At 36.2% G+C, this 24518-nt stretch overlaps 1 protein-coding gene across 7 annotated transcripts in view; it reads right to left on the minus strand.

Annotated features, from left to right (window-relative positions):
* VPS13B (vacuolar protein sorting 13 homolog B) overlaps positions 1–24518 on the minus strand; it is a 717975-nt gene that overhangs the window by 192684 nt on the left and 500773 nt on the right. For all 7 annotated transcript variants that reach the window (XR_007135424.1, XM_047783533.1, XM_047783534.1 and 4 more), the window contains exon 35: positions 2450–2587. Coding sequence is in view for 6 of the 7 variants with exons in the window: in XM_047783533.1 (XP_047639489.1) it covers positions 2450–2587 (138 nt within the window). In the remaining variant the exon portion in view is untranslated. The remainder of the gene's footprint in view (positions 1–2449; positions 2588–24518) is intronic.

Raw genomic sequence — 24518 nt, forward strand, 5'->3', positions numbered from 1 at the left:
CCCAAAGATATTCAAATGCACACTGAAGTTTGAGAAATGCTGCTGTTACATAATTATTTCAATTCATTTATTTAAAGGTTTCACTCTCTAGATAATCTATTGAATGGGTCTAAAATTAGAAATGGCATGTATGTAGTTTCCAATTTTAAAAAGTATAAGAAACACAAAAGCACAACTATTGTAAAAATCAGACTTCTACTACATGCCTTGAATGACAGAATTATAAACATATAATTTTTCAATTGTACACTGACATTTCTCTTAAAATTCAGTGTATTTGGTTGCCATGAACACATGGCACACAATTTATCATTAACTTACAGACCTCATCCCCTTTATAAACAAATCGATCAAATGTTAACTAGAAGAGAATTTTCTAGCCAAAATGGTGAAAGACTACTGGCTAAAGACAAAAGAAATCTGAAAGTAAAAGAGAGCAAAAAGAAGTAAATGCTAGTTTCCCTGTCACTTCTCCAAGAGCTAACTTTATGTTCTTACCCTATTTCATTCCTGCTAGCGTGCTGTCTTTTGTTCTTCAATTGATGCAGTAAGAAAGCACTGTATCATAGTTTAAATAGATATTTTTTTTCTTTATTCTTAGTGGTACATAAAATGTTTTTCTCTCAGTTGACGGTTGTTTGAATTCAAGGAAATATGGTCCTTCACACTCACTAACTAAGTACAAGGACTCCACTCCTCCCAACCATCCCACTCACCCCAAAGGATTCTTCTAACTTTAATGACCCCCTTAGCCTCCATCATCAGCTTCTTGCATTCGTATGAATGTCTGAAACCATGTCTAGATGCTTATAATGATTAGAAATAGTTCTTCGTGCTTCTATACCTTTCAAATCCCAGCACTGGAGAAACATGCTTAAGAAGATCTGGGTCCCTGGGAAAGGGCTGGCTGAGGTTGTTTTTAGGCTCTTTCTACCCCAGACACGATGACGGACCACCTCCTCTGCCCACAGTCATGGGCTTAAGGGCACTAGCATGCTACACACAGCATAGGACCTGAATCAGGTCCACCTTGGGATGTTTTCCCATCGTCAAAATTCATGCCTTGCAGAGTATTGCTAGAGATCTTAAGAGAGTGTAACAATCATTGTTTTAAATTTGTAATGAAGAAACTAGTATTCTTCTGATGACTAACAGGTTCTGCAGCATTGTAAGTAGAAGATAAAAGGAAAACTGAAATGTACTAATTTTTGTTAAATAGCTAAGATCTCTGGTAATTCAGAGTTGAGGGAAGAGTGATGAAGAAGAGGGGAACTGAGATGAAGGAAGAAGAAACAGAGTAGCCAAAAGAGAGAGGAGGAGGAGGAGGAGAAGAATATGAAGAAGATAGGAAAAATCATTAATTATGCTAAAATTAGTGCAGTACTGAAGTGATCTAGGTCTTTGGAGTCACACAGATTTGAGTTTGAATGTATCCTCTGCTACTATAATCTTGGGCAATTCACTTCATTTTTCAAGACTTAGCTTCCTTATTCATAAAATAGGGATAATTGTAATGCCTACTTCTTGGGTTTATATGAGTATGTAAAGCAATTAGTTCCTGGAACATAAGCACTCAATCAACACTTCTTGATACCTAGATGTATCTATTTAAAATTGAGCTTTTATATGTGTCAAGCACTTTGCAAAGCATTTGAAATAAGTGTATTTATCTAATTGAATCTACCTACATAGACTATCCTATGTATGTATGTATGTCACGTATCCTATCCACCCACTCATCCACTGCCCATCCATCCAACCAACCAAGCATCCACCCATCTATCCACCCATTATCTCTTTTATTTTCTTCATTTACAGGTAAGGAAACAGGCACAGGAGATTAGATAACTGCCTCAGGTCCCACAGTTAATTAGCAGAAAACATAGAAATAAAATCTTAAGTCTCTGGCTTCCAGTTTTTATTATTATTATTATTGTTATTATTATTATTATCATTATTATTATCTTTTTAGGGGCAGCACCCATGGCATGTGGAGGTTCCCAGGCTAGGGATCTATAGCTATAGCTAGGGGCCTATAGCTATAGCTGCTGGCCTACGCCACAGCCACAGCCATGCGGGATCCAAGCCACTTCTGTGCCCTACACCAGAGCTCACGGCAACGCAGGATCAGATCCCCAACCCACTGAGCAAGTAAAGGGATTAAACTCATGTCTTCACAGATACTAGCTTCATTTCTACTGAGCCACAATGGGAACTCTCAGTTAATTATTTTTTAATTGATAACTACTTGGGTCAGACTAAAGGTAACGTTTCATGCATATTAATATTTGCCCTTTGATCTTTAGAATGGGCAGCCTGAGAAGAGTGCATACTTGGAAAACAAATGAACTACTTGCTTTTGGCAAGGAATGTCAGGATAGCGAACAACAGGTAACCTACATGTTAACAGGCTTACATGAAAAAAAAATTTGAATTATGAATTTCTTACCTGGTCCATTAAGGAAGTCTTTAATTTGCAGGGTCACAAGGGAAGGTGGAATACCACTTTTGCTGTCTATTTCTCCAGGCACTGTCTGCAGCCAAACTATGCAGTAATCAAGGGCTTCAGGCAGAGTCTTCCCAGGATCTGAAGTGACAAAATTAAAATTAAAAATATCAACTATCACACAAACATCTATTTTGGTGCAAGAGTTTTGAGCTGATAAAGAAAAAAATGGTTAAAATATTGAATGTAACTTTTTTTAATTCATTTGTATACACATACAGTACACTAATACTTGTATGGAGAAAGAGAAGTACTCTCTATATGAGGTGGAATGATGAAATAGTGTTTCCCAGAACCAGGTCAAGAGGAAAAGATGTTTCAAATCTTAGCTCAAATCATCTTTGAGTGAAGGTAAAGTTTCTGTACTCTGAGATGCTGACTGTTTACAGTTGAATAGTTAGATTTTTTTTTTTTTAAACGGGATGTTGGAAATGAGTTAAAAAAGGGGTAACCTTTTCAGCTTAGAAAGAAGCATACACATGTTCAAAGACACAGTGGATTAGTACTACTTAGGGGTTATTTGATCTGTTTCAGAGTTTTACTGACATTACAATCACTTTTACTGCTGGGCTTTTGAAGTTAACTTCAGTAGCTTTCCCATAACTTTCTTTAATGATAAAATTGGCCAATCTTTTAATAGTTCCAATTATGACTAAAAGTTTACTTTTTTCAGTTTTGACTTTTTCTATTAAATTTTAAACTTTTTAAAAGGTTAACACTGTATATATTTTAAAAGTATTTTTGAGCTATTGGTGGTGGTAAATGGAATTTGCTTTTTAATGTTTGGCAATCCACCGTTTTTATTGAAATAGCTCTTTAAATAAAAACGACTGCTGCATCCTGGCATACAATGTAGTAGGCTTTCTAAAAACTTCTAAATATTCAGTTTTTTAGTTTCAAGATTGTTTTACTCTCTGGGTTTTAATGGTCTCTGAATGTCAATTTTATAGGGATGTTCTTGCCATAGAGTCCATCTATTCCATTTTCAGTCGATTTGAAATGTGTTATTTAAGTGTTATTTATTTTAGGTTTTATTGATTGAACTGCTTTCAAGAATAGCATTTACATACTGTGTATTATATTCAACATATGGTTATACAGTATTACTGTCATATGTGAACTGGGCATATAAATTCTGCCTTGGAATTTGTATTTCTTGACCTTATCATGTGATCTTTATGAAATGTGGCACATATGAACCTTTATGTGATTTCAAAGGAAATATTGAAAGCAATTGATCGTGATGTTCGATCTATGTGGTAAAGATCAAACACAAAACTAGTGCATTCTTCTCTTTTTATATGATCAGTGAACTTAAACCAGCGAGAATATGCATAGTAGATCCATTGCACAGTAACACTATACTATTCTCTCTTTCAAATATAATGGTGAAAGGATGGCAAAAGTCTGTTGTTAGTAGGATCTATAGTCAGTTTGTAGGAGCTACATAACCTGCCAGGACCCAAATGTCTATTTCTAAGTCTCACCTGTGTAGCCCTCATTAAGAAGCCATTATTATCAAATAAGTGATATTGTCCAGACCTATACAAGGAGACATAATTCTTCATTTTGAAGAGGATACAATCTAGAGAGAGAACAATGATATAATGGAGAAAACAAAAGTAAGTGACGTAGCTAAATAAATAATGAACAGAGGTGAATTAAATTGATGTAGAAATAAGTATAAAAAACTGGCAAATTAAACTTAGGGTAATAAGTAAAACAAGGTATAGAAATCAAATATTTAAATTTGTATGACAGAAAAGGGATATCATGACTACATAAAGAGTTTGTTCAATCAATATAGATACTAAGAAAAATGGGTAGAGGACAGAATAAGCAATTATTTAATAAAGAAAATAAAGAATAAATAAAGGAAAACAAAGTCCATAAAACAGTTAAAAGTATAAACATTAAGAGATACCAAATCTTAGCAATCATCAAAGGAAAAAAAGTTTTTTAAATAAGTAGAATTTTCTACCTATCAAGCCAAGACTAAAAAAAATTGCTAATGCCTATGTAATACACACATTCGGAGAATTGTTTATCATAGCAAAATGTAGAAAACAAACTAGATGTCTATCAACAAATTAATGTTTACATAAACAATGATAATCCATACAATGTTTAAAAGAATCAAGAAGATTTCTATGCATTGACATAATGGCCATGTAGGATTCATCTTCTAAAAATATGTATTTATTCATTTTTTATTGTTTTTTTTTGTTTATTTTACTGATTTGTAGGAGGCGCCTTATATGTTATGAGTGTTACTGATTTGTTTGTCATGTGTAACAAATGTTTTTTCTTTGTATGTTAGTTGATTTTTAACTATATTCTGATGCTTTTTGCAGATATACTTTTCAAAATAGATGTGGTTAAAAATTATTATGTCTAATGGATTTATCCCTAGGTTTATTATACATTTTCTTGAAGCATTTTCAAGATTTTATTTTTATCTTTAGCTATTTAATCCTTCTGGAGAGCATTGTTCTATGAAAAACAGGAAAAATTTGCTCAGTTTCACTACTAATTAAGCATGTACAAATTAAAACAAGAAATACAAAATTTTCACTCATCAGATTAGCATAAATTTAAAAGACTGGTAATATCTTATGTGTGGAAGTAGAAAAAAATGATTCCCTAATGTATGGTGGATAAAAGTATAAATATAGTATTTTTGAATGGGTGGGAGAGAGCATTGGAAATGAATATCCACCCAAATTCTAAATATCCATGCCTGGTAATCAAAATGGCCCCTGTAGGAATCTAAAAGTAATACTTAAGAATACAAAGATAAATGTCCAACGAAGTTGACCACAGTATCATGTGAAATATTTAAAATCTGGGAAAAATAAAATGAAATATCCATCTACAGACAAATGATAAAATAAATCATAACTGCACTGCGGATACCACATAGAATACTATGCTGCTGATAAAAAGAAGGGAGTGACTCTGATGTACTGATATAGGAAAGCTTTAAAATGTCTTGTTAAATGGTATTCCCTTATGGCGCAGTGGGTGAAAGATCTGGCATTGTCAACTGCAGCGGCTCAGGTCGCTGCTGTGGCTTGAGTTCAATCCCTGTGCCAGGAACTTCTGGAAGCTTTAGTCAAAAATAAAATGAAATATAATGCCTTTTTAAGTGAATAGAACAAAGAAACAGACCACTAGCTTTGGTAAATTCAAAAGTAAAAAGCTCATCTGCATACAAGCGCTCACACACACACACAGATGATCATCTTCAGGAGGATCCTAAGCACAAACTTATATATGGACCTATAATTTATTGAGACCTGATGAAAAACAGGACTACCTACCAAGCATTCACAAAAACTAAAATGAGAAAAAAACACTTCAAAGGAAATTTGATGTCCTACCTTTAAAGATACAGACTAGAGGAAAAGCAAATTCTGATAATGTGAATGAAGGTTTTCCAAGTAGGGGAGATGGGTTTTATGCAGGTTGCCTCTCTTCTGGTAGAAGTTAGAGGGCCTGGCTATCTGGCACAGAGCCTAGGAGTCTGCACTGAGGCGATTACAGAGGGATACGACTTAACAGAGATAAAATAAACAATCTGGCAACAGTAAGAGGCAGAATAGGAATTAGGAATTAAAGAAAATGTAAAAGTCTAGGAAATGTATCCAAGGAATTAAAAATTTCAATCACTGTTTCCCAACAAAATATTACTGATCTAATGTTATTACTGGTTTAATATTACCACACACCTGGTTTTAAAAGTGCAGCTATATTTTAGAGGGCTGATAGAGGAATAGAATAACTGAAATTAAGAACATTCAGGAAAAAAGGGTTTCAGAGTTGATGAATATTGAATGTATGACAGGGCTGGTGGCTACTCTCTTAGTTCTGGCTAAAATCTCTACTTTGGATATGCCTGTAGTCACTGTGTGAGGTGAAGCAGCAGTATTAGCAGAAAGGTATGTCAGAATCCCAGAGAACAGCTTAGGTTTGCAAGCTACTATTTAGTCTCTCATGTTGTAATGGCCAGATGAGGAGAGGCATGACTTCTAGACTTCCTGTACTGTGTTCCATTTAGCTTCTCCTTAATTCCACCATAAGGTCTAGAAACTAGGATTCATAGTACACAAACTTCAGAGTCAATATAGCTGGGAAAGCACCAGATAAACCAAGATTAAAGGAGCCTTACACTATAATATAAATGGTGTGACAAATAGGGATGACTGTTTCATATTGGAAGCTCCTTTATACATTGCCAGTTTTCTTCTTCATACTTAGCAAACATCTGTTTATTTAAGTCCAGGAAGCTCTCAGAAAGAATAAGCTCCTGCTGATGTTGATGACCGCATTCACATTTATACTGTTGTCCCAAAGAAGCACGAGAAACAGGAGAAAGCCGTATCTTCTTAGGAGTTAAAGAGTGTGGGAGATGGGTTAGAACAAATGACAAGCTGCTCATAGCCATAAACCTTGTTCAAAGTCACTTAGAATTCCATTCAGCGAGAGACTGGTATTGACAAAGTTATCATATTTTGTTTTACTTCTGGATGGATCTGGCCTCCAAAAAAGAAAATATTTCCATCATGTCATGCCCCAAAGAACACCCACAGAAGAGATTCAGCCTCAAGTGCATTCCCAGATGGATGAAGGTAATACAGGTTTTCATAAAGACTTGATTCAGATGATATTCTTTGTGCCTGTAGATTACTCTGCTCTTTTTCACAAAACCTTCATTTCACTTAACTGTTGGAAGGTGGTTCCTCTGACTCTGATAAAATGATCTTTGTAGTACTGCTCATTATTGTTATTTTTTAACACTGAGCAAACATCCACAGAGTTAAGTATGTCTTTGCTTAATTTTTGAATTATATAACTTTTAACATGATTCACTTTGGTTAACTCAAAATAAAACTTTGAAAATGAACTGTTTGTTTACTTTGTAATTTTCTACTTACAAAAAATTAATTTTCCAAGCTCATATAGAATAGCCAAATGCTGCAGATCTTGTAAGCTTTATTATTCTTCTTCGTGTTCTCCTATGTGGCAGGATATTTCTTTTTCATAACTAGGCTGAATTTTTACTAAGGTCTCCAAATTTTTACTAACCATGTTCCCACAGATTTCAGTGAAAATTTCCACACTTTAAGACTGATGTAACACTGAATACATAATGAAGCCCAGCCACTTTTATACCATTATATCAGATCCTTCTAAGTGCTGCCCATCATAGAGAAAAAAGATTTTGTTTTAGTGTATATGAATAAAGAAATCTGAATTTCGAAAAGCCTAGTGTCATAAGAATCTGTTCGTTTGAAAGCTAAATATCTATCATAGAGAGAACTAGAATGAGACTTTGCCAACATTATTTTCTTCCTCATTGTCCCCTCTCTTCTCTACAGTTACTTTTATCAACCACAGGTTTAAAATGGAGTTGATAACCCATGCCTGTTTCTGCTTTCTCTGGACAACTTCTGTGCTCAAGAACACCTCTAGCAAGTGAATTGTTTGAAGAAGGATGCAAAGAGAAGTTAGCCCAATAGTTATTTTCCCTGAAAGGTCCAGCCAAGTTTTCAGTAATGCCAGTAACCACAGTCACAATCATGCTTTTTTGACCCTTTGATTCAATAGTCTCACAATACCCTTGTTGTTTACATTTCTGTGGAAAATGAGTGCTAACTGAAATATGGACCAATGGCAAGGGAATGAAATTTCCCCATGGCGGAGAGTCCTTGTAAATGTGTGTTACCAGAAAATATTTTAGTTAAAATTTGTGGGATAAATAATGAAGAATAAACTTTTGATTAATTGGGTTTCAGTGTACTTCACTTTAAGCATATTTTCTTCAGAAGGAGGCAGTGTGTTATTTTATTCCTGGTGTTAACTTGCTGTATTGATCTAATCTTGGGTAATAAAATCTTGCTCAGTATTACCAACAACTTTGAAATTACATCATGGTTTTATTTCCAATCCTACTGATGCTAGTATTAGCATACTGATGATATATCATTAAAATTAACATGTTCCCTAAGCTACTACTGTAGATTTAAATTTCATTGACTTTTGGCTTTGATGTCATATTGCACTGAGTTTTCTTTCTGATAGTAGCACATGCTAAAAACATCACAAATTCCTCAGAAGTATCAAATAAATGCTTGTATGACATAGCACCAGAAATAGCCTCAAGATTTACTTCTGTTTCCATTTTACCAGTTCCAGAAAGTCCAGAAGGACTGCTGTTTGGCTTTTTAAAAGAAAAACAGACTATGTATTTTATTCACTCTTTTGCAAAGTCTTCAATGACCTGTTATTATGAGTTACAAGCATACTGAAGTCTGCCATAGCTAATGAGCCCAAGCCTACTCCAGAACCAAAGTGGCAACTATCGCTGCTTAGGGAGACTGGTTTCCTTTGGCCTGAGGTATCCATGGCTGTCATGTTTATGAAAGAGCATTTAAGTGACCTTGGATGAATTCTTGAGGGACAACTGGCAGGTAATAAGATACTGTCACACAAAAGAGTTTATATTTTATCACTGACCCAGGACATCCTAAACATAACCCTTCTTTCATTGAGTTTTCTAACATTCTGTTCTATAAAATAGTTTATATCAGTTTGTAACACAGGAGAAAATGTAGTGTAATGAAAGAACAAGAACTTTGAAGGTAAACAGATCCAAGTATAAATTCCAACTCTTTAAACTTGGTAAATTTAATTTTAACTTCACTGAGTCCTGGTTTCTTTGTTTCCAGAATGGGATTATATACTCAATTGTGGGGATGTTGAGATTATATGAGACAATATATGGAACGTGGTTTGTATGGGACGTATCATGGTTGGAGTTCAATAAACAAGTCACCATGTTGTTTCTTAAACACAAATTCTAAACAAAATAGGAGTATGTGTATGACATATCTTTCAAGTGTCTATTCTTCATATTTTGTTTTTGTTTTCTAAATATTGAAAAATCTTCACTGCTGATCTAAAATAAAAAGAATATAATATAAAGGGTAAAAAATAAAAAAGCTTTGCTTATTAGCGGAAATTATACCTAATCTTGAATTTAGAAGCTAGGAAACTTCTATACTTAACTTTTAAATAATACTATTGAGGTTTGAAATACCGCTCAACATATTTTACTTTCCTATTAAATACTTCTGGCTAAATAATTACAGACCTGACAACTCCCCAGCATTTTGTTTCTGATAGTTATCAAAATTATATTCTCACCTTCTTTTCTACTCCTTAGAAATATTTCGCCTACATATAAATCAAGATGTAATAAATCTATAAGTGGAGTTCCTGTCATGGCACAGAGGAAACGAATCCGACTAGGAATGATGAGGTTGTAGGTTCAATCCCTGGCCTTGCTCAGTGGGTTGGGGATCTGGCGTTGCTGTGAGCTGTGATGTAGGTTGCAGACGCGGCTTGGATCTGGCATTGCTGTAGCTCTGGTGTAGGCTGGCAGCAACAGCTCTGAGTAGACCCCTAGCCTGGGAACCTCCATATGCCACGGGTGAAGCTCTAAAAAGACAAAAGACAGACAAACAAACAAACAAAAACAAACAAACCAAAAATAAAAAATAAAAAATCTACAAGCCAAAATGAACTCTTGTGGTTGCCAAGGCGGAGGGGGAAGGAGTGGGATGGACTGGGAATCTGGGGTTAATAGGTGCAAGCTATTGCATTTGGAGTGGATAAGCAATGAGATCCTGCTGTATAGCATTGGGAACTATTATCTAGTCACTTGTGATGAACCATGATGGAGAATAATGTGAGAAAAAGAATGTGTGTGTGTGTCTGTGTGTGTGTGTGTGTGTATATGTATATATATATATATATATATATATATATATATATATATATATGTTTGTGTGTGTGTGTGTGTGTGACTGGGTCTCTTTGCTGTACAGTAGAAAATTGACAGAACATTGGAAACCAACTATAATGGAAAAAATTAAAATCATCAAAAAAACCCCCTAAAGTTAGCTCTTTTCCATTTTCTAAACTAGAAGTTAAAGCCTTGTTTTACAAAGGTGTCTGGGTATATTAACCTTTACATAAAGAAGGAATTAAAATGACACTTTAAAATACTTTATAAGTAACCACGGTGAGTCTATCAGGATTTCAATTTCACACAGCTTTCTTTTTTAAGGAAGATCAAGAAGAGGTCATATTCAGCCAGAGCAGAGAGGGAAAGGATATCTAACGAGGAACCAGAGTGATAGAAGAGGGCTTAGATTCCCCATTCTGCTTTTCTCTTTCTGACTTCCTTGACAAGATGATCCTAGAGGGTCCTTTAGTTGAATCCTTTTATACCCAGCCAAGAATACACAAAGGTATTCCTTAACAGAAAATGAATAATCTTTAAATGAAAGCATTTTAGGAGGATACATTTTTGACTAGATAAATTTGCCTCTGTGAGAGTGCTATGGTTACAGCTCCAAGGGCCTCTGTCAGAAGCCATGGTTGTGCTTGGTTTTGGTCCACTCAGAAATGGTTGGAAGTATAACTCCCTGAAGTGAGTGGTTAATACCAGAACACTCATCTTCTGACCACTGGGCATGTAAAAGGCAAAGCTACAGGCTTACTGGAGTTTCATATATCTTTCTACATTTATTTTATAATCCTTAGTTTAAAGGCTATCTCATTATTTTTTCCTTTTTTAATGTAGCCAAAGAAGCAATTGTAGAACATGAGGCCCCTATGATATCTGAAAATTAAATCATGAAGGGACCTAGATCCATAAAACATAGTAACAGTTCAATGTTATGACAGCAAAATCAACCAAGTAACCAGTGGATGCAGGGTAAGTGCTGCAGTATGCTTGTTGATATCCAGGAATTTGACTAAGTCCATAAGCATTTTTTCCCATACTGTACTGTGTACCTCATAAGATGTACAGGAAGGGGAAGAGGAGATTTCCTGGCTTGAAATCCCAAGCCTGGAGCCCACAGGAAGAGAAAGAGGAAAAGATTAAAATGGCTGCTAGCATGTGTGACCATCAGTGTCCACTGGCTCTTATTTCTAGAAACAAATCTTCCATATCTTGCTGGAAGGAAGTGCATTCTTGCTATGTAATGATGCTAATCAGCAGATGATATGTGAAATACCATGTCAATGAATTCCTTTTATTTTCCAGGCTGTTCTGTATTACTCTTCATCTCGTTACTATGTTGTGTTCAACTCTAAATGTGGGTTTCAGACATGTAACAGGATACATAATTAAAATTCAGAGCAAGAAAACAGAGTGTGTTGTCCAGCCAAAAAATGTAGTCACATATATTCAAGGAAGATCAACTTAATCTCAACTCTAAGTCTCTGCTTTGAGTAAAGTCTTGGTTCTATACTACTGAAAGCCAAGTCAGTGGTTATAAATGATTTCTCCCTTTTTTCCTTCACTTTGAGTAAATGTTGATGATTAAAACCAGTGTTAAAAGGGCCAGGACACTAATCATTTTCTCATGTCCAAAAAGGAAAGTCTATTAAGCTCTCCCTTCCACTGCTAATAACTACAGAAGTCCCAACTAGTAGTTAAATATTCCAAGGCATTTCATAATTATTATCTCATTTGGAGCTCAGACGAAACCATTAAGCTACAAAGACCAGATATCATTGTAAAAGTATGCCCTGTTTTATTGCACTTAGCTTTATTATGCTTTTCCGATATTGCATTTTTTACAAATTGAAGGTTTGTGGCAACTCTGTGTTGAGCAAGTCTTCCCAAAAGCACTTGATTGCTTTGTATCTTTGTGTCACATTTTGGTAAGTCCCCCGATATTTCAAAATTTTTCATTATTTTATTTGTTATGGTGATCAGTGATCTTTGACGTTACTATTGTAACTGTTTAGGGTGCCACATGCCATGCCCATATAAGACAATGGACTTAATCCATAAGTGTTGCATGTGTTCTGACCGCACCACTGAATGGTCATTCCTCCATTATTCTCCCTTTTCTCAGGCCTCCCTATTCCCCGAGACACAACAATATTGAAATTAGGTCAATTAATAATTTTACAATGGCCTCTGAGTACTAAAGTGAAAGGAAGTGTTGCACATCTCTCACTTTAAATAAAAAACTAGAAAAGATTAGGCTTAGTGAGGAAGGCACAGAGGAAGCTGAGATGCGCCAAAAGCCAGGCCTCTTGCACCACTTAGCCAAGTTGGAAACGCAAAGGAAAAGTTCATGAGGGAAATTAAATGTGCTCCTTCACCGAACAAATAAATGATAAGAACGTGAAACAGACTTAATGCTGATATGGATAAAGTTTTACTGCTCTGGATAGATGCTCAAGCCAGCCACAACACTTCCTAAACCAAAGCCTAATCCAGAGAAAAGCCCTAATTGTCTTCAGTTCTATAAAAGCTGAAAGAGATGTGGGGGCTGCAGAAGAACAGTTTGAAGCTAGCAGAAGATGTTTTACGAGGTTTAAGGAAATAAGCTACCTCCGTAACATAAAGGTACAAGGTAAAGCAGCAGTGCTGTTGGAGAAGATGTGGCAAGTTATTCAGAAGATCTAGTTAAGATAAGTAATGAAGGTGGCTGCAACAAACAACAGATTTTCTTTTTTCTTTTTTATGGCATATCAAAGCTCCTGGGCCAGGGATCAAATTTGAGCTGCATTGCAACCTACGCTACAGCTACAGCTACAGCAATGCCAGGTCCTTATCCCACTGCGCTGGGTTTGAATGCAATGCCACAGAGATAAGCTGCACTGTTAACCTACAGTGCCTCAGAAGGAACTCCCAAACAACAAATATTCAGAGTAGATGAAACAGCTTTCTATTGGAAGAAGATGCCATCTAGGACTTTCATAGCTAAAGAGGAAAAGTCAATGCCTGGTTTCAAAGCTTCAAAGGACAGGCTGATTCTCTTATTAGGGGACAATGCAGTTGGTGACTTGAAGGTGAAGCCAATGCTCTTTTCCCATTCTGAAAATTCTAGGGTCCTTAAGAATTATGCTAAATCTACTGTGCCTGTGTTCTAAAAATGAAACATCCAGATATGCCTGGATGATAGCACATCTGTTTATAACATAGTTTATGGAATATCTTAGGCCCACTGTTGAGACCTATTGCTTAGAAAAAAAAAAGATTCCTTTCAAAACACTGCTGCTGCATTCCTTTCAAATGACTGCTCTCTGACAATGCACCTGGTTACCTTAGCCCTCTGATGGAGATGTAAAAGATTAATGTTGTTTTCATGTTTGCTAACACAACATTCATTCTGTAGCCAATAGACCAAGGAGTCATTTCAACTTTCAAGTTTTATTATTTAAGAAATACATTTCATAAAGCTTATGGATCTGGACAAAGCAAATTAAAATCTTCTGGAAAGGATTCACCATTCTGGATGCCATTAACAACCTTTGTGATTCATGGGAAGAGGTCAAAATATCAACATTAATAGGAGTTGGGAAGAAGTTGATTCCAATCCTCATGGATGACTTTGAGGGGTTCAATACTTTAGTGGAGGAAGTAATTGCAGATGTGATGGAAATAGCAAGAGAACTAGAATTAGAGGTAGAGCCTGAAGATGTGGCTGAATCACTATAACCTCATGATTAAAACTAATGGATGAGGAGTTTCTTCCTATGGATGAGCCAAAAAAAAAAAAAAAAAGCTTCTTGAGATGGAATCTACTCTTGGTGAAGATCCTGTGACACTGCTGAAATGACAACAAAGCATTTAGAACATAAACTTAGTTGATAAAGCAGCGGTAGGGTCTGAAATGACTGACTTCAATTTTGAAAGAAATTCTTCTATGGGTAAAACACTATCAAGCAGCATTCCATGCTACAGAGAAATTCTTTGTGAAAGGAAGAGCCAATCAATGCAACAAACTTCATTTTTATCTTACTTTAAGAACCTGCCACACACATGAAAAGATGTTCAACTCTGCTAATTATTAGAGAAATATAAAGCAAAACTACAATGAGATATCATTTCACACCAGTCAGAATGGCCAACATCAAAAAAATATACAAATAATATGCTAGGGAGAGTGTGGAGAAAAGGGAATTCTCCTTCACTGTTGGTGGAATAAAAATTGGTACAGCCACTATAGAAAACAGTATGGAGGTTCCTCAAAAAACTATAAACAGAGCTGCTATATGTTCAGCAATCCCTGGATATATCCCAGGCAAAACTATAATTTGTAAAGATATATACACCCCTATGCTCATAGCAGCAATATTTATAATAACCAAGACATGGAAACAACCTAAATGCCCACTGACAAATGAATGGATAAAGAGGGTGTGGTACTTTTATACAATGGAATATCACTTGGCCGCATAAAAGAATGAAACAATGAATGCCATTTGCACCAACATGGTTGGACCTAGAGATTATTATACTAAGCAAAGTAAGTCAGAAACAGAAAGGCAAATACCATATGCTATCACTTATATGTGGAATCTAAAATACGACTCAAATCAACATATCTATGAAATAAAAATAGACTCACAGATACAGAGAACAGACTTGTGGTTGCCAAAGGTATGGGGGTAGGAGAGGGAAGAATTAGGAAATTGGGATTAGCAGAGGCAAACTATTATATATGGGATGGATAAACGATGGATAAACAACAAGGTCCTACTGCATAGCACAGAGAACTATATTCAAATCCTGCGACAAGCCATAATGGAAAAGAATATGAAAAAGAATATAGATGCATAACTAGGTCACTCTGCTATACAGCAGAAATTAATACAATGTTGTAAATCAACTATAATTCAATAAAACTTTGAAAAAAAGAAAAGAAAAAAGAAACTGCCACAGCCACCCCAACCTGCAGCATCACTGCCCTGATCAGACAGCAGCCATCAACATCAAGGCAAGACCCTCCACCAGCAAAAAGGTCAGAACTTGCTGAAGTCTCAGATGACGATTAGCGTTTTGAGCAATAAAGTATTTTTTAATTAAGTATGTACATTATGTTTAGATGTAATGCCACTGCACACTTAAAAGTCTATACTACAGTGTGAATGAAACTTTTATATGCACTGGGAAACCAAACAATTTGTGTAACTTGTTTCGCTGCAATATTTGCTTTATTGCAGTGGTCAAGAAAACAAATATCTCTGAGGTATACCTGTATCTATTTTAGAGATAAGGAAACTAAAGCACCAAGAAATTTAGTTATTTGCACGAAAGGGCCTGGGCATTAGAACCAAGACTACAAGTCAAAGTTTCTGATTTCCATACCAAAACTCTTGCCCATACATTAATACCCCCCACTGGAAGGATGACTTCTTCTTAACTTTCTCACTGCAACTCTCCCTGTGTGAGGTACTAAAGTGCCTACTTACTTGCTGATTCCTGTCAAAGTAATAACTTCAATTCACATTACCGGCCAGCAAGAAATGTTCCTAGCAGCTAAATTTTCAGATGAATGTTCAAGTTGTGATCATTATGACATTAAAGTCCACAGGTTAATTCTAAGCCTTTCCAGGGACATTAGCAAAACCGTTAATTCTAAAGAGACATGTAAGTCAATCCTTCTCTTAAAGTCACAATAACTAAATGAAATCAAGATATGATTTATGAGGTGTTAGAAGCCAGTTTATGATTTTTCTAACTGTTGGTTTACTCAAATGTCTTTGGCACATTTTCTGCAGGCCGACTTATGAAAGAGGTCAAGAAGCCAATTATTATAGCTGAACATTTTCAAACTACACAATAATTGTAATTGCACTGAAATGATGTGATTTTTTTTTTTTTGGCCCATTACAACTTAAAGATATTAACAATGATGATAAAAGCAATAACAACCATAATGTTAACATTCATTGAGCTTTGTGCTACACACTTAGCCTAGCGCTTCACATACATTATTTAATCCTCACAGCAACCCCAGGAGGTTGCTACCAGTATTATCCCCATATTAAAGATAAGCAGCTGAGGCTTAGAGAGGTTAAGTAACTTGCCCAAGGTCACACAGCTGTTTGTAGCAGAACTGGGATCAGAACTCAAGACTGAATGACTCCAAATCTTGACCTGTTAATGAACTCTCTTCCATGTTTGCCTCTGAACTGAACCTAAAGTCATATCTGTAATATCTGTAAAACTTTAAAATGAAAAAAGTGTCCCATACTAGAAATGTCATGGCATGGATGCTTTGTCCTACACAGAAGTTGTATTATTACCTGCTTTTTCAGTAAGGTCACTTCTAATCAACTAGTTTCTGTATTTTAGTCTAGCTGATGTTTGAAAAATTACAATAAGGTAAAAAGATTACAAGAGGGCAGAAGCAATTGTTTATAAACTAGTTTGTTAGTTCCTAGCACCCATTAGTGAGTAAAATGATACTGGACTGACTGACTGTGTCCTGAGGAAGTAAGGGATGGCGGGATTAGTTAAATTCCCTCAGAATGGTTCAACTCCTTCGCAAGTGACCAGATGGCACAGTCATTTTTTCAAAAACAAACAAAAAGCCCCAAACAAACTAGAAGAAAAATGACTTTTTGAGGCTGCCTTGGGCTGCATAGTCAAGATATGAGGCAATTTCAAATCTGGACTCCATTACCTCAAACAAAACAAATACCGATTTTTAAATATTTATAAACACAACTAATATGATTATGTTAAAGCAACTACATACATCTTTATTTAAATGAGAATTGCCAATATTACAGCTGCTACATGTAAAGGTGCTGGCAGAAGATCTCATTTTTGTTAGAGGTTGCTCTAAGTTAGAAGGGCATGGAAATAGACCATTTAACATTTTAGGAAAAACCTGTTAACTCATAGATCTACTTGGACTAGATGAAAATCACTTATAGGTTATTAGCATTAATAGTCATAAAAGAAGTTCAAATTGATAATTTAGATTTTAAATAATTTGCCATTTTAAAAAAATTATGGAGTAACACAAAGCACTATATATACACTTTCAGGTATAGCTAGCATAATTTAACATCACTAAAATGCACTTATTGGGGGTTATAATTTTTTATAATACTTTCAAAATCATAAGCAATTCTCATCATTCTTATTCCACTTCAAGTTTCTCAAATAGAAATACAAGTATACAAATTGATTCCCTTTTATTGTGGATAACATCCCATACAGAATTAGGTTTCTAATATACATGTGTACAGATGATATATATGATACACACATATGTATATATATTAGTCACAGGAGCTGAGAAGGCAGATTGACATGAGGAACAATGAGTTTCACAGCATTTCCTCTTCTAACCTGGTTTTATAATGTGTGAAAGAATATCCCAATGGAACACATTGAGTGAACACTATCACCCTGCTTTGAGTATTTGGGTATGGACTCTGCCTAATGGCAACATGGGTAGAGTCAAGTTAATGTTGACAACTCCCTGGGAACAGTAATTATTCATTACAATATACTTAACTGATCTGTACTCACAGATGTAAAGATATTAAAGTATCACTTTTGGAGGAAATCCTGTATTAAGTTTCTCAGAAAACCATGGTTCTACTAATGGACTAGAAAATATGTGTATTATCTTAAAATTGCAGGATTTCTAGTGCCAGCCAAAATTAGAATAAGCTCATCACAGCCTGACTCTCATGCTGCTTAAATTAAAACTCAAGGAAAAATACAAAACACAAATACCTGAGGACTCCGAAAAGTAAATAAGAAAAATGAAGATTGTGAAGGGGAATTAAACTGACATGATCCAATAGTGGTGAGTTTTCCATTTTGTTTTGGTTTGATTTTCCTCTTTTTTTCTTATGACTTTGACTTGAGAGTGAGTCTTAAGTTGTGGTGCACAGTGATAGCAACGACAGCCAAAAAGCCCAACAGAAATCCTGTCTGGAAGAAAAGGCCCATGTGGTTTCAAGACTCCCAGGGAAACAAGATGCTTTTTCTTTTTCCTTTCCTAGTTTTGCCCCAAGGGTGGGCACTGTGTGTGTGTGTGTGTGTGTAGTGAAGAGGCAGAGCAGTGGCTGTGTTGAGGTGGCAGTGACACAAACATTTAAGACTTCATGGAGGTATTATAACTGTTTCATGAGGTAAAGGTAAACATGCTTGAAATGAATGGAAATTTAGAAGTTCTCAGAAGAGAAACAGAAAGTACCAAGTGGAGATGTTAGGACAAAAAAACCTAATAGAAGTCATACAGTATGAAAACAGAGAGGGAAAAAGAAAGAATAATGAATGGAGTCTTAGGGATTTGAGAGATAATATAAAAAAGTTTAACTCTGGAGTCCCAAAAGGAGAGGATAAAGACTGGAGCAAAAAAATATCTAAAGATACAATAGCCAAAAAATTCCTAAATTTTTAGAGTCAAGAAACTCAGAGAACCTCAAAGAGGATAAATGTAAAGAAATCAAGCCCAGACATCACGTAGTAAACCTATAGAAGACCAAAGATAAACAAAAAATCTTGAAAGCAAGTACAGAAAAAACAACACATTACATATACAGAAAGAACGATTGGAATTTTTATGAATTTCTCATCAGAAAACACAGAGGATAAAGACAGTTGGAACAATATCTCTAAAGTGCTGAAAGAAATGTCAACCTAGAATTCTATATCCTGCAAAAATATCCTTCAGGAATGAGAAATAGAAAAAATACTCCCAGATGATTGGAAATTATAAGAATTCATTGCTAGCAGGCCTGCTTTAAAAGAAATGCTAGAGATGTTCTTAATGTTGAAGGTAAATGTATGAGAGGAAAACTTGAAACTTCAGGAATGAAGGAAGTACTCTCGACAATGGTAAATACCTGGGAAATATAAAAATATGCTCTTTTCTCCTCTCTAGTTCTTTAAAATAGGATTATAAGGCTTTTGCATTTTCCACAAAGTAATAAAATATTACGACTAAACTGACTGATTATGAAAGGTTAAGATGTATACTGGACACCTCAGAGGAACTGCTCACATACATTACAAAGACATGCAGCCAAAAAGCAAACAGATACATGAAATAGAATACTAAAAATTATTCTGAATTGCATCTAGAGTTGAATCTACTGTTACTTAGGGAAAAAAAAAAAAAGAGTAGTACTATTTCAATCCTCAAAATCCAAGCAGTTTTCCTTAAAACCTCCCATACAAATGATTCTAAGCTTTTCAAAATTGCTTCTCTGCAAATGGAAATTACAGCTCCTACTTAACTTTGTTTCACAGCCCTTCATGTCATGAAGATCCATATCCTGTTAAACTTTCACCATTAATCATAACAAGAATAATTATTAAATGATGAGAGATGCCTGGAGGTTGAAACTGGGTCTCGTTCTTCGTTCCTCAGCATCTTGAACATGGCTGATAAATAGCTAGTGTTCAAGGGGATAAATAAATGACTGTGCCCAAAGACTTTATGAATGTAGAAATGAGAGCACAATAAAGATTAGAGGTTCATACTAAAGTAATATCAAGGTGATTGTACAAAATATGACGGTGTGATTTTAAAAACCATGTTGATTAATTGAGTTATCTTGAGCTATTACACTATACGCCAACAATGGTCAAAGGATCTTTAGTATTTGCGTTCAGCATATCTTCACTGCAATCTCCTAAACATGTCAAATAAAAACCACATCATCATAATGTGATGTTAAAGGTACTTCCATCTTTTCAGAATTACCCAGAGCCATGCTTTAACAAGGAATAAAGTCAGTGATAAGTGGCCCTTACCATTTTTATGATTCTAGTGAATTAGAGAATCCAAACCTCTGAGATGACCAGGGCCTTAAAGGTCCCCCTGTGTATGAATTCTTTTGCAACATTCTTCTCAGTTCCCTCATTAATTAATGAGTTCGGTAAAATCTTTGACATGTTCATTTTATATTTATGAAAGAATTATGATTTTTCAGAAAATTATCCTCTGAACATAAGTCGTTTTATTTATTTTGGCCATTTCCATGGCCTGTGGAAGTTCCCCGGCCAGGGATCTAATCCGAGCCACAGCAGCACCCTGGGCCACTGCAGCGGTAAGGCCAGAACCTTAACCTGCTACCCCACAATGGAACTCTGATAACTTTAAAAAGAGTGAAACAAAATCCTTTCTTTACTTTTTGTTCCATATGATTTCCTTACAAAGGAACATTAGCACATGTAATAATGGTTTGTGACTTTCATGTAAAACAGTAAACAATTACATGCTGTTGTGCCAGATTTTTTTTTTAAACAATCAAATGTTTTTGTCCTATTAAAAAAGAAAACCCATTACATCCATAACAACCCCAGGCATGTCTGAAATGCTGAAATTAGGCAGTCACTGAAATGTACATACATGCTAAAAGTGCTGTTGGCTGGCTGAAACTTGAGTTACCTTATAAAAAAGGATTATTTTTAGTATCAGGAGGAAAAAGTATGAACACTATAGAAAGTCATAATATGTTGTTTCTTTCACTTTTAAATTATGATGCCTTTAACTTTTCCTCGATCCTTCTTAGAAAGTTAGCTTCCTGGTAATACTCCTTTTGTCCCTCCAATTAAGTCCTTCACTTTAGAACCCAGAAATGCACCTGGCCACCTCCATTTCACTGCTCCTCCTCCCCATGAGTGTTAATGTTATAGTTACTCATATTTTTCTCTTTTTTCTTACCCACATAGTTACTGTTTCAGGGCTTCAAAAGAATCCTGGACATGGAACACTGCTTTCTTCAGGATGAAAAATGCTACATGAATGAAGTGGTTCTGGATAACTAAATTGGTTATGGGACTCAGCTAGTTCATTCAAGTGGACCAAATTAGAATAGAAATTCCTCATGTCAGTCTTTGAAAAATAACTTCATTAACATTTAATAAAATTTATGTATTTAAAATATTGAATAAACTAATTAGTGCTCTACCAAAGCATCAAAAGAAAATTTGCATCTTTAAAATAAGTCAAAATGGGAGTTCCCATGGTGGCTCAGTGGTTAACGAATCTGACTAGGAACCATGAGGTTGTGGGTTCGATCCCTGGCCTTGCTCAGTGGGTTAAGGATCTGGCGTTGCCTTAAGCTGTGGTGTAGGTTGCAGACACGGCTCGGATCCTGCGTTGCTGTGACTCTGACCTAGGCCATAAAAAAAGTCAAAATAAATTTTTATTTTTTATTTTTTTTTGCTTTTTTAGGGCCGCACCTGCAGCATATGGAAGTCCCCCGGCTAGGGGTCGAATCGGAGCTGTAGCTGTGGGCCTACACCACTGCCACAGCAACATGGGATCCAAGCTGCATCTGTAACCTACCACAGCTCACAGCAACACCAGATCCTTTAACCCACTGAGCGAGGCCAGGGATCGAACCCGCATCCTCATGAGTACTAGCTGAGTTCATTACCACTGAGCCACGACGGAAACTCCCTAAAATATATTTTAATCTAATAGGGTAGTAGTTTACGGATGTCAATTTCTTAGGCTAAAGCTAGTTTAAGTGTTTTTAGAAAGCTAAGAATGGAGAGACAAATTCCAAATTATAGATGATTAAACTTTAGAACTGGAATGAACCTTTTAATGTCTATTATAATCATCACATTTTACACATAAGGAAACAGAGACCCAAAGAAGTGAACTGCCTGGCTAACATCACTGCTAATTAATAGCAGGGTCAATATTAAATCCCAGGCTTTCTGCTTCCTAGTTTAGTAATCTATTTTATATTAACAACAACTGAAGCAGTAACAGCAAACAGTTGTGAGGGCCTCTACTAGCTAGTCTCAATGAGAAGTACGTTCATGAATTATCTCTTTTCAGTTTCACAACCACCCTATAGATAGATACACATCTCGTTAAGTGACAAGTGTTAGAATTTCAACTCAGGTTTATGGGGTTCCCGTCGTGGCACAGCGGAAACGAATCCGACTAGGAACCATGAGGTTGCGGGTTCGATCCCTGGCCTCACTCAGAGGGCCAAGGATCTGGCGTTGCCGTGAGCTGTGGTGTAGGTCTCAGTTGCTGTGACTCTGGCGTAGGCTGGCAGCTGTAGCTCTGATTAGACCCCTAGCCTGGGAACCTCCACATGCGAGTTTCAACTCAGGTTTGTCTGTCATTTTACCAAGAGAGGCTGTACTGTGTAGTCAGGTCATGGAGAATTATAACATGCACAAATTCACCAGTTAAAATACAGAAAGGGAACCATTCACATGGTCTGCAGGGGGACAGTGGCGGTTGACTGACAATGGCAATTCACATCTTTTCTCCACTCCAGGGATCCATATAGGTTGAAAGCCCAGACTCAGGAGTCCAGTGAATCTTGGTTTTGAGTTTTAGCTCTGTTTGTCTTTAGATCTGTAATCTTGGACAAGTTACTTAATTTCTCCAGGCTTTCATTTCGTTATATGTAAGATGGAAATATATTTCCCAAGGAGTTGCTATGAAGATTAAATGAGACACTGTATTTCAAGCAATTGGTACAATGTCTGGCACAGACTGAACACTCAATAGTTGCTAGCTATATTTTTTGAATAGTCATTAAATTTTAACTATTTGCTTTCTGACAAATTTTTCCAAATCACTAAATTTGCTTTTAAAAAAACATGATATATTGATGACTCTTTGTCTGGATAGGGTAAACACCCAAGTAGATGCTTTTTGTGTAAGAAAAGGCATCCACAGGAATATTATGTAAAGGATGCTCTTAGGAGGTATGTGAGACTTTTCCTCTCACAGGTAAATCCCCTATACTGAATCTGGCCCATAGCTTTCACTCTAAGCTTCATCTAATGAAATTGGGTTCCATGTTGGTCTGCGTACAATGACTCTTTTAAACAAAAAATATTTTATTATTTCAACCTAGGAACCAGTTATAATTGAAATGCACACTTCTGCTATGAGCCCTGATAACTTTGCTGAACTGAATATCAATGTTTCCTAGTAGAGGCTGCTGAAGCCACTCGCCCATGAAGCAACTGCCCCTGAAGGCACTTGAAATTAACTTTTATGCTCACAATCCTACATCTACTTTTTGTCAATGCTAAGCAGACATCCAAACAGTTACCAGGTATATAGGCCTGAGTCCTTGATTCATAACATCAACAACCTCAGCACCACTCCTGTCTCTAGTGACCCTGAAGTACCCTTTACATTATAGGTACTCTAAATGAGAACATGTTTGAAGAAGAGGGACAGTGGTTGCTGGTAACTGTTTAACAACCAATACTTAGAGTAGGAGAGCTGATCGACAGCATTTACCAGTATCTGTGGTGGAAATCTCACTATGGCCAATTTAGGCTACCAGTGGTTTAACAACTGCCTTTTAAAGTTCTGAAAAATTTAAGTCAGCTCTTCTGAGCCGGTAGGAGCCAGCTCCAGCACACTACTGGAGAAAGGGCTGGCAGGCAGCCTAGGAGGTAACTCTAGGTTACTCCTTCTTTATAACTGGCCAGTGTCCTCTTTCTCAAGTAGAGAACTTGACCTATACCTCAGTAAGAGCCAAGGGACTTCTCTGACCCAAGTTCTCTGGGCTGAATCCTAATTCTGATACCTGCCATCTACTCTCCAGGAGCCTGCGGGGTAAAATGACTATCGTTAATGCCAAGAATGAACCAATGTGACTTCCACATTGGACAAATTCTCCAAATGCCTCAACACCGGCTTCCATCTGCTTAGATGGGACCACCTGAGAACTAAAATAAAATGCCTGAATTATACCTGAGCGTGCTAGGGCCCTCTTCCAATCCCAGATCTTAGATAATCCTGGTCCCCTCTCTGGAGCCTTTCTGGCCAAATCTTTAATTCTCTATTAACTCAGGAAAAAGGTCTCTATACCTTGTTTGGCGCTGTTTGTATTACTCTTGTCACTTAACCGCCCATACGTCTTAAGGCTGAACTTCTGATCACTTTCCTAGTCTCAACAAGCAACAAGCTTCAGAAGTTCAACATAATTATTACATGACGCTCTTCTCTCTGATTATAAGGAAGGTGTGGACAGGCCAACAAGAGCCAGTTGTGAAGACTGCTAAAAAACATGTGGATGTATAAAAATCTTGAAGTCATCTCACTTTACTACAAAACCTTCCCCAATACATGTACTATTATGCTGTTACAGCAGCATTATTAGAGCAAAAGAATACCAAAGCAATAAACTTCATTTTCTAAGGTTTTTTTTTCCT

The sequence above is a fragment of the Phacochoerus africanus genome, chromosome 6 (assembly GCF_016906955.1).
Source record: "Phacochoerus africanus isolate WHEZ1 chromosome 6, ROS_Pafr_v1, whole genome shotgun sequence".
NCBI classification, from domain to species: domain Eukaryota; kingdom Metazoa; phylum Chordata; class Mammalia; order Artiodactyla; family Suidae; genus Phacochoerus; species Phacochoerus africanus.